The 11311-nt window shown below is 45.3% G+C and overlaps 1 protein-coding gene and 1 pseudogene across 2 annotated transcripts; one reads left to right on the plus strand and one right to left on the minus strand.

Annotated features, from left to right (window-relative positions):
• Positions 1–1549: 1549 nt before the first annotated feature.
• Positions 1550–3787, minus strand: LOC112620463 (annotated as a pseudogene). Its single transcript, XR_003118534.1, has 2 exons — positions 3676–3787; positions 1550–3528 (listed from the first exon to the last, which is right to left on the minus strand). The product of XR_003118534.1 is annotated as an RNA polymerase II elongation factor ELL2 pseudogene (transcript).
• Positions 3788–3797: 10 nt separating this feature from the next.
• Positions 3798–10692, plus strand: CD1D (CD1d molecule). The gene is made up of 8 exons (XM_025360320.1): positions 3798–3862; positions 6626–6872; positions 6904–6997; positions 7292–7558; positions 7869–8147; positions 8671–8949; positions 9729–9834; positions 9928–10692. Exons 3-8 carry the CDS (start codon positions 6937–6939, stop codon positions 9947–9949), a joined length of 1014 nt encoding a protein of 337 aa, XP_025216105.1. The 5' UTR covers positions 3798–3862; positions 6626–6872; positions 6904–6936; the 3' UTR covers positions 9950–10692.
• The last annotated feature ends 619 nt before the right edge of the window (positions 10693–11311 follow it).

Here is an 11311-nt window from a genome sequence, read left to right on the forward strand (position 1 = left end):
ATTAAGGAATTTTTTTTTTTTTTTTTTTTTAGGGGAAAGACACATAATGTGTATACAGGAGCAGCTAACAATTGGTTTGCAGGCATTCTGCATAGTGGATGGCAAACTTGGCTATTACAAGGTTTTCTTTTTCTTTTTTTTCCACAACAAATTTATTTATTTTTCTGGATGCTGCAGACAAACATCTTTATTAAAGACACTATCAAAAGTTTGGCAAAAATTTCAAAAGAGATTTGTAAACATAATGCTTCCCTTTTCAACTGGCAGCACTTTGAAAAGACAATACAGTAAGACAATACAACTTGAATCAACATTAGTTCAAAATCCTTATATTTTTGACCACATAACTTATGTTCCCACATGATAAAACAAGTGACAGTTTAAATCAATGTCAGCAGATAAACTCCATGAAATGAAAGTTTGTGCTGTTTGATGAATCACAGTATGTTATGGTTAAATATATCCACTGTTTTCTATATTCCTGGCACCAGGATGAAAAAAAAATCTTTAAAAGTACATCTTATGTAGGTAATAGCTTCTTTGCATATCTCTCTTCAAAAAATACTTTATAGCAGTACATAAATGGGTTACCTATACATTTAATTTTATAATTTTGTCCCAAAACTATAGATCTGTTTCATTTTCATGTCATATCAATTTTTGCCCAACATTAATAAAGCTGACAAACTTGTTGAAATGGAAATGCTTTTGTTTTCCACAACGAAAGTTGCAATTTGATAGAAAAAAACAAAACAAAACAAAAACACCCTACAGTAACACTCGTCAGTTGTTTAACCTGAGCGTTTGGCCTACGAGGAGTAGCAGCTTTTTTTCCTTCATGCACGCTCACATCCACACCACCTCTGCACACATACAGATCAAACACACACTTCCAGATGCTGGTAGGCCACAATATGCTTCCCATTGCTCTAATCAAGTGGCAAGCAGTGTAGCTGATGATTAACCACACTACGTACAGGACTAGCAAACACCTTAAGGCAACCATTGCAATGGGGGGTTAACTTGCAGGGCGGATTTAACGTTCTAGATCAAGTCAGCCTGTATATACATGTGTGTATGTGAATCTATACACATAAACCTTTCTATTTTTTAACCCTCCAAGATAATGTTTATGTTTTAAATTTTGTGCAAATTTTAAATATTCTACCATTTAAGGCAAAGAGTTTGCATTAAGAAAGGTCAGAAAACAGGCTTATGTTTATCCAAAAGCATTTCACCTTGCACATTACTGTTGTTTTTTAAACACACACAACTTTTAAGTTTGGACATTGGATCCCCAATATCTAAAAAATCATTTCTAATAACAAACACAAGTTTTTGAGGGGAAAAAACTGACTTGAAATGTGGACAATGGATCCCCAAAACCTAAAAAATTATTTCTATTAATAAGCACAAGTCTTGGGAGTGGAGTGGTGGGGAGGACCAGAAAGAGCAGCTTCGAAATGCAGGGAAGCAAAGTAAAATGGAAAAGAAAAAGTAACTCAAGTTTACTAATACTGAAACTTTGAACAGCCAAAGTTTCACCTTTTTAGAATTTAGAGCAACTCCTTTGGAATTTTAAATAAATAAGCTTAAGTTTATTCACATCTTCTGGTCCAAGCAGAGTTCTAGGGCCATTACTCTCTGCTTGCTGTTGGTCAAATTCACCTATTAGCTTTTTGATGTGAGCCAGCTTGTTATGAAGATATTCACGTCTGTATTTTTCTTCATGGTAATTGGGACTAGACTGCTTTATCTTCTGATATTCTTGTAAGACTTCTTCATGAACATTCTGATACTCTTTTGAGCCTGGAGAAAGGTGCTTTCTTTGTGCATCTAGTTTGATAAATCTTCTAGCTACAGTCTCCATCCTGGCATGCAAAGCTCTGTACTCATCATACCCTGCATTGAAGTCATCCTTATAATTCTGGCATTGCTCATAGGAGACGATAGCGATACATTTTATCAAATAATCTAGGAGTTCAGTTGCTGAAGTTTCCATGGAGGCAGTGCAATCCTTTTTAACTCCTCCACTGGAATTTGGACTGGAGTTATTTAGCTTGGCAATTTCCTCTTTTCTCTTAAGATCTTCCTCCTTTTCCTCAATAGTCTCAATGTTGTGCTTTTTTATTTGGTCCTTTTCCTTATGTTTTTTAGACTTCTTTTTGGACTTTTTGTGAGACATTGAATGGTTTTCTTCCATAGGCTTTGGACACTTTAGTAGAACTGAACCAGGGGGTAAGGTTTCCAGAGAAGTCCTAGAGGTATATTTGTCTTGCTGATCCTCATAGATATCGTTTTGACTCAAACTGTCAACGGGTAGGTCTTGGGTCCCCCGGCCTTCTGGAGTGCTAGGGGAATTGGAGTTAGAATTTACAATCTGAGGAGGATGTGAGATGGGCAGATGGGTTGAAGGCAGCGGTGGAGGGGTGGGGATGGCAGCAGCCGCAGGGGGCAGCGGGAGGCCTGCAGCAGATTTTTCACTGGTGGGATTCAAATGATCATTTAGTGTTGGTGGTACTCTGTTCATCAGGTGAGATATTCGGGCTTTTCTATTCATTTAAGGATCAATAAACTCTGAATCCAAAAGCCGCTTCTGAGGAGAAGATACAGCGTCTCTACTCGAACATACAGGAGATTCTGAACGGCTGGTGCCTGCAGCATTCTGAGATGGATTTAGTTTTCTAGAGACCACTGACTCCAATGACCGTCTGTCTATTTCACTGTATCCAGGCCAGTCTCTTCGAAGCTCTTTAAAAACATAATCCTTTAAGGTATATGAGAGGTCTTTAGGATTCAGATTGGCTACCTGTTGCAGAATTGCTCCCAGGGAGTTGTTGTCTTTTTGATTGACACCATCTTTCTGGAGTCTAGCAAGTGGCTCCGGTTTCTTGCAGGCCTTCAGGGCCAGTAAGTGAATCACCCTGTCCTTGTATGGCCTCTGAGAGACGCTGCTGCTGCTGTGTGTCTCTCGAATTGTATTTGCAGGGTTCATGGGGGTTGACCGTTTCCTCTCAGGAACTGTATCTGAAACAGGTTGAGGTGCTTTCCGAATTGGCACTCTTTTCCTTACATATGGTACACCGAGTTTGATAACTTTTGTGCTTCGGTTGCGGGATTCCTCCTCTGCCTGGGTCATTCTTTCTCGTGTCATCGGATCCGAGTCGTTTGTTGCATACACTGTAATTTTATCTTGTATAAATCCCAGGCAGTTGAGCTGGGAGGCTCCAGAGCTGGATGTTTGCTGGATGCATTCAAAGCTGCCCTGAGGGTTGTCTTTGCCCACATTTGACGAATAAAAGTTAAAGTTATGAACTTCATTGAGGAGATCATTTTTTGGAAATTTTGACAAGCCCGTGGAGTCCTTGGAACTGAATTGAAGGTCGAAAAGAATTAAATTCTTGTGGCTCTGGTAAGTCTTGATCGCCCGGATCGCCGTCTCGGTGAGCTTCACACGCAGTACAGGGATGTCATCCTGCCCCAGCCGGCCGCACGACAGCCCATAGAGCTGCTCCTCCCTCTGGCCCGCTGCCCCCCCGCCGCCATCTTAAACTCTCCGCGGTGCCGCTGCTGCCGCGGCTCCAGCTCTAGCCTCCACTGCGGCCCCGATTGCTTGGACTTCTGCAGCCGCCGCCACTGCTAGAGCCATTCCGCTGCTGACTTACTGCCACATACTGCGCGGAGTCAGACCTCGGACTGCCACGGCTGCCACCAGCCCCACCCTCCGGCCCCGCGCCCCGCCCCGGGCTCGTCTCATTGGTTTAATTCCCTTCAGAACCGCCCTCATCGGCCGCCCTCCACCCTCACGGGGGCTGGGCCCAAAGTCGCTGGAGTTTTGCTCCTGGGACCCGACGTCCGAGAGGTAAGAAAGCTATTACAAGGTTTTCTAATCCTTATGTTTCTTTTAGTAGATCTCCAGGTTACTGTGCTTTGTATTATCAGGCTACTTACAAAAATGAATACCTCTTTAAATCAGGCCATTTTACAGCAAACTATGGTCCTTGATCACCATTATGCTCTGAACAAAGACTATGACCAATTGCACTTGAATACCGTTGAAGTTTCTTTATTGACTGAACTTTGAATTGTTTGATTTTGATCAGTTTGGCTTGTGGAAAGTCCTATTAAGAAGAGTTCTTTAGTTCGTTGGTATTATCCTGCTGATAGCTATTATGAAAGTTTCCCTGATGTATTGTATCCTCTCAAGAGTCTTAAATTCTCATATGCAGCTATCCTTTGTATATTAAATGGTCTCCTTATGGTTAAGATAACAAAAACATGAAGAAAGCACGTAAGATTCCAACTAATTTGACACTGTGAATTGTGAATTCTGACCTGAAACCAAGTAAGTCCCTTATGATCATGACAGAGTCCAAGCTATTGGTTAGCCTCTCAAAATTGAGAGGCTGAAATCCTTCGACCAAAATTAACCCATTTGCCCCTTCCCTCCAGCTCCTGGAAACCACTACCCTAACTCTGTTTCCATAAATTTTACTATTTTAGAGTCCACATATAAGTGAGATCATGTAGTACCCACCATGGGCTTATTTTGAGGCGTTGAGTAAATCACCATCTCTTCGTGCTAGGGTATTCTGAGTCAGTCTTGTTATAAAAGATTTTGTTTACGTAACACATTGCAAAACATTTCATAATTCAATGGTTTCTTTCCCAGAAACAAAGCAGTGAAAGTTTCAATAGCCAAAAAGTGTCTAACTCAACTGACCTTTGGCAAAAAATATTGGTATAACTCCAGATAGCCCTAACTTCTGAAGGTAATACTGCCTGGCCTCTGGTGATAAACAAACAAAAACCAAAAACCACACACACACAAACCAGCTTCTTGTCTTTAAATGCGCAAGAATGTTAGCACTTAAAAATTTTAAGATCCACATAAACTAAACAGAACTGTTCAAGTTTTTAAAGGGAGCTTGGAAATTTGAAGAATGTAAAGTTAAAAATATTGCCCCCTGATTCTTATAATTATAATTCTTTTTACTTCCATCCTCATAGCTTCCCTCCTATCCATTATTTAGGTAATTTTGTATCCAAATTTAATCATTTAACACCTTATTTGTTATCAGAATACGTTGCTATGTTATTTTAAGCTTTTCTGGGCAAATTACACATAATTAGATAGGCTGGGTTAGGGCTGTCCACAAGATCCCAGCCTAGAGTGTGGTACAGTAGCCTATTTTCTCTAGGACTCTTGCTGCAACAGGATATGGGAGAAGGGAAACATCAACATTAGCAGAATGGGAGGAACCAGATTATGAAGACATGATCCTTGCATTCCGGCACCTCTCCAGCGGATTTAGAAGAGGACACAGAGGGAGACAGACATATCGCCATTTCTATCATTAGAAGCTCTGCTACGTGCTGAGAGGATAGGTTCTCAAAGCCAGTTAGTATACAAGCAGTGGAGGTGGGGACTGCCCTACTTCTCCTGCCTAGGGTCACACAGTCTGGCAGATCTGGAAAGACTTCCCTGAGAAAGTGACCTAGACACTGATATCTTAGTGGAAATAACTAGGCATTGGGAGGGGGTGAGGTGAGGAGGTCAAGAGCTTTCATGCAAAGGGAATTTTGTGTGGAGACTTTAGACAGGAAGAGGTTTTGCAGAGTGGGGGAACTGAAAGCTAACAGCCAGGCTAAAGTACAGAGCAAATGATGCTGGAGTGTGAGGTGATGTCAAAAGGTAGACACCAGGGCTAGAGGGCGCATAATCTTGCAGGCTGTGCTAATGATTTTGTTTTCTACCCCAAGAATGCTACTTTAGGATATCAGGCAAAAGGTTAGGGTGATGGTGACAGTGGAAATGTAGAAAAAGGAACTTATTCAAGAGGTATTTAAAAAGAAGTGAAATAGAGATGAGTTGGCGATAGATTGGATTAAAAAGAGTGAGGGAGAGGGAGGTGTCAGGCTGCAGCCCAGGTTCTGAGTTGCCAAAGAGGAGTCTTTTCCTCAAGGTGAGCTAAGCCTTGTAACCACGATTTTTGGTCACTTTTTCTTATTTTCAGTGTGAGAAGTGGGGAGTTGGCTATCCAGGTACACACTGTTCTCTTACACTTATTCTTTAAAACAGAGGCGCATATTTGGAGAGTGAATGAGTGAGGAGCCAGAGGAGAAGGTAAGCCGACAGAGGCCAGGGAGGAGAGGAGGAAGAAGAGAGTCTGGGGGTACACCCCCGAAAAGGAGTCAGGGAAGACAACGCAGAGGCCGGGGAGGGGAGAGCAAGAACCATGACAGGGGGAAAGAGAGGCTAGGGAACACTGAGGTGGAGGAATCCTGGGATATGACAGTTGTAAAGAATTGTAGCCAACCTAATCCAATCCTCTCAATGTGCAACTGAGGAAATTAATTTTCATGTTTTTACTTTATTGTAAATGTGATACTTGCACTTGAGAAATTTTGGAAAACAGAAAGATGTAAAGCAAAGTAAGATCACTCCCAGTCCTTCCACCTAGAGGCATCTACTGCTAAAGCAAGGACTTTGCTCCTTTTTTCCCTTTGCATTTTTACCATGGTTGGAATTGTAACACAGACACAACCTTATGTCCTGATTCCAAAACATAAATAATGGTTGCAAAGAGTCCCACACTTTGACCCAAAGTCTCCGTTGAAACAGAAGATTGAGACACGCCAGTTGTGAAACCTACTGAAGTGAGCGGCGGCGCCAGGACTCTTGGGACCCCGACCTCTTTGCAGCTTGCACAGCTAAGGGCGAGGACACCCTTCAGCAGAAGCAGCAAACCGCTGACAAGCCGAGGCAGGAGGGCTGCCGGGGTCCGGGCTTGGGAATTGGCTGGCACCCAGCGGAAAGGGACGTGAGCAGAACAGGAGGCGAGAGGAGTGCGCAGGTCAGAGGGCGGGGCGCGGCGGAACTCCGCGAGGCCCACACGCCAGGCGGTACGCCGCGAGGTCCCCACGCCCGGCGATATGGGGTGCCTGCTGTTTCTGCTGCTCTGGGCGCTCCTCCAGGCTTGGGGAAGCGCTGAAGGTGGGTGGAACGAGGGCGACTGGGTGCGCTCGCGGGAGGGAGGAGAGAGGGAGCTGGCAGGGACTGAGGGCACCACCTGATGGGGACGGGTGAGACCAGGGACGCACTGGCGCGATCCAGAGAGAAAACTCGCTACTCCTTGGCTCCGGGGAGAGGCAGCGCGGCACAGAGTTCGCTGGCATCAGCCCCCCTCCTGAAGCTCATCTCCTCTTGTTTCTTTCCTTCTTCTTTCCCTTTATGCTGGCTGCTCCCCCGGCCACTTGCAACGCGCCTCCAATGTTCATTCTCTCCCAGTCCCGCAAAGCCTTTTCCCCTTCCGCTGCCTCCAGATCTCGTCCTTCGCCAATAGCAACTGGACGCGCACCGATGGTTTGGCGTGGCTGGGGGAGCTGCAGACGCACAGCTGGAGCAACGACTCCGACACTATCCGCTCTCTGAAGCCGTGGTCCCAGGGCACGTTCAGCTACCAGCAGTGGGAGGCGCTGCAGCGTGTATTTCGGGTTTATCGAAGCAGCTTCACCAGGGACGTGAAGGAATTCGCCAAAATGCTGCGCTTATCCTGTGAGCTGAGGGATAGGATCCTGGGCCGGTACCCAAGGGGAGTGAATGGCCACAGAAGCTCAACTGGGAGACTGTGGCACCACCTGATGAGATTCTCTGCTCTGTCCACCTTCTTCTGATTTCCCTTCTACCTGGAGATGTCCCAGTCTTTGACTCTTCAAAGTGTCCCTCGTTCCTGCCTACTCCGGGTCACTTACTCTCCTTTCCCTGAAGTCTGGGTCCCCATTATAACATGCACATCAATTTCTTCTCTTTCATCTCTCCCAGTCTTTCAAACCCTTCTTTGATCTCTTTCCATTCCTCTCCACAGATCCCGTGGAGCTCCAGGTGTCCGCTGGCTGTGAGGTGCACCCTGGAAACGCCTCACATAACTTCTTCCATGTAGCGTTTCAAGGAAGAGATATTCTGAGTTTCCAAGGAACTTCTTGGGAGCCAGCCCAAGAGGCCCCACTTTGGGTAAACTTGGCCATCCAAGTGCTCAACCAGGACAAGTGGACGAGGGAAACAGTGCAGTGGCTCCTTAATGACACCTGCCCCCAATTTGTCAGCGGCCTCCTTGAGTCAGGGAAGTCGGAACTGGAGAAGCAAGGTCAGCCTGTCTTCCTTACTCCCTGCACTCCACTTCCGGGCTCCAAACGGGCTTTTCCATTCCAGGGTTCTCATCCCTTTGAGCATTCAAAGAAGAGGAAGGCCCAAGAGGGGCTGGATAAGGGGTGAGGGTATTTATTCATTTCACAGACATCAACTGAGCACCTCTTGGGTTCCATGAATTCAGTTAATGAACAACTGGGGGTGAAAAGTGTCAGGCAGGTAGGATCCCTACTTGGTGGGGGGATGTTAATTAATGTAATGTTTGAAATAGGCTACATATGTTACTTCCAAACAAAGGGTGTTATAGGAAAACAGACAAGGGGCATTTATAGGAGGCTGGGACCAGAGGAGAAAAAGTATCAGGACAGGCACCCTGAAGAAGGTGGGACAAATGGATTGAAAGTTGTGAGAGACTTCATTTCCAGAAGTGAACATGTCGGGGGCATGAGCCTGGTATGAGGCCTGGAGCCTCTAATGCGGTTTTCACTTTAAGATCCCCCCCGTTCCCTTGTTGGATACAGTGAAGCCCAAGGCCTGGCTGTCCCGTGGCCCCAGTCCTGGCCCTGGCCGTCTGCAGCTTGTGTGCCATATCTCAGGATTCTACCCAAAGCCCGTGTGCGTGAAGTGGATGCGGGGTGAGCAGGAGCAGCAGGGCATTCAGCGAGGGGACATCCTGCCCAATGCTGACGAGACATGGTATCTCCGAGCAACCCTGGAGGTGGCCGCTGGGGAGGCGGCTGGCCTGTCCTGTCGGGTGAAGCACAGCAGTCTAGAGGGCCAAGACATCGTCCTCTACTGGGGTGAGAAAGAGCTGGGCCCCGCTGGAAATGGCAGGAGGTGGTCCTCAGGCATCGAGGGAGGCACTGGGGAAGGATGTGGCTTGATACACCCAGGTTAGAAGAGTTTAGGAGATGAGGCCCCCAATAAGAGGGATAGAGAGAGGGGTTCCAGATACAGGAAGGAGGGAAGTAAAGACCTGAAAGTTAAAAAGGATTGAGATAAAGTGTTCTGTATACAAGAAGAAACAAGACTACAAAATTCAAGGATCCAGAAGTAGGCAGCGAGTAAACAATTCCAGGAGGATTCATTCCTCGGCAGAAAGGGAGCCAGGCCTTTGGGAAGGCAGGTTAGCAAAGATAGCTTGGTTGGTTGAGTGATCCCTGTGTAGGGGCCGATGAATCTGCCTATAGTATCTCATCTCATCATTCACAGTTTTCTTTGAAGCAAGTACTGCTCTTCTCATTTTATAGATGAGGAAATGGAAGCTGAGATAGGTTAACTGCCCGGAGCCACATAGAAAGTGGATGGGGTGAATTTAGATTCAGGTCTGCCTTGCTACAAAGCTGTTGCCCTTTCCCTCCATGCTACACTAACAAATGCCAAAGTGGGCTGAATTTGGGATGCCCGGGCACTGAAAACAAGATGGGGAATCTAAACTTATGAGAAATAGAAATCAGTGTTTTAAATGGAGGAGGAAATAAGAAGCACCTGGTACCCTCACACATGCCTAGACCAGGGGATCGGATATAGAGAGGGAGGGGTCCTGTGCTAAGAGGCAGCCTATGTTCCTCCAAAGCAGGTGGGAGCCACACCTCCGTGGGCTTGATCGCCTTGGCAGTCCTGGCATGCTTGCTGTTCCTCCTTGCACTCATTGTAGGCTTTACCTTCCGGTTTAAGAGGCAAACGTAAGTCTCCCCTTTCCTTTTCCTCAACCTCTCTCCCCTTCATTCCTGGCTCTGCTTTTCCTTAATGGTCTTTCCCTTTCTATTCTCTCACAGTTCCTATCAGGGCATCCTGTGACTTGCCTTGCCACATCTGTGTCTCTGGAACCCAGGGTCTCTGGACCTCAGGTTCCTAGGACTTCAGCCCTGGTCTGCTCGGGAATTGAAGATGAAAGGAGAGATACCTTGAAAAAGTAGAGAACAGTCATAAGGCAGCTTTCATCACACCCTTTTAACACTTATCTAAAATAATTTAAATTCTTTTAAAGAAAATTACACTACAAGTTTATAATCCCAAATGGCTCTGTGAAATCAGAAGGGCAGACGCCTGCAAACTTCTGTCTGAAGACCTACCAGGGACAAGCAGGTAAGAGCTGGGGTGTGAGTGTGTGTGACGGGATCTGCAATGAACTGGAACGAACGCACATGTCCTATCCAAAGGAATCAGCTGCACTTGCTTGTTGTCAAGTGTAAAGTCAGCAGGACCTGGTTTGGCTTTAACCATTTTTCAAGAAAACTGGAAATCTAGATTTTTGTGCGAACATGCCTGATTTTAAAAGGTTGACTCAAGTTTTTACAAAACACTATGTGGGACATCCAAATACATACCTGCTGACTGATGACAAACCCAGGAGTTTGTGTCTCTTTTATAAAAAGTTTGCCCTGGATGTCATATTGGCAGTTGGAGGACACAGTTTCTATTGTAAATTTGGATTTACGACTGAAGAAGGACATTTCCTGTTTAAAAGAAAGTTAGATTATAAGAAACAGAGGCGTCTCACATTTTTACTTGGTGTAATTAATAAATGAAGAGAAATCATAGTGTATGTGTATTATGTTGAAAAAAATTACTCTGAGTAGGGATATTTCTCTCAAATGGTCATCCCTTTTTTTCCTTGGAAGAAGATTGTCATGAAGGCATCCTTTCCTTCCCAAAACAACAACAGCAGCAATAGCAGTCTCCTTTACTTATAGCTATTAAAAGAGACAGTGCAGGGAAAGGGCTACCACTTGGGCAAGCATGAGCTGCAGCGTGATGGTAACCCAGCTATGCTGTGTTCTTATCTTAGAGAGGACAAAGCAGGAAACTTACAGGAACAGCAGACCTTTCTGATGCCAAAGAAATAAGGAGACCAAAATCATGTTTGCCTTGCTGGGAGGTAATCTCCTGGCAGTCAGGGTCCCTGAACACCCAGAAAAAATAAGTGAGACTTAACTGTTGGAGAGTGTTTGTTTGAGAAAGGTGACATTTCACACTCTCTGTACTAGACTTGCACATATGAATTTAGGATATGGGAGAAGATTCTGCTAGCTTCAACATATCCCAAAGCACTTGGACATACCTATAATCCAAGTGCTCGGGGAGGCTGAGGTTGGAGGATTGCTTAAGGCCAGGCATTTGAAATCAGCCTGGGCAGCATAATGAGATCCTGTCTCTACA

This window comes from Theropithecus gelada, chromosome 1 (genome assembly GCF_003255815.1).
Source record: "Theropithecus gelada isolate Dixy chromosome 1, Tgel_1.0, whole genome shotgun sequence".
Lineage (NCBI taxonomy): Eukaryota > Metazoa > Chordata > Mammalia > Primates > Cercopithecidae > Theropithecus > Theropithecus gelada.

Coding starts and splice junctions, on each gene's coding strand:
- CD1D (XM_025360320.1), top strand. CDS start 6,937: ATGGGGTGCCTGCTGTTTCTGCTGCTCTGGGCGCTCCTCCAGGCTTGG. Junction 8,148..8,670: donor GTCGGAACTGGAGAAGCAAG/GTCAGCCTGTCT, acceptor TGTTGGATACAG/TGAAGCCCAAGGCCTGGCTG. Junction 8,950..9,728: donor AGACATCGTCCTCTACTGGG/GTGAGAAAGAGC, acceptor CCTCCAAAGCAG/GTGGGAGCCACACCTCCGTG.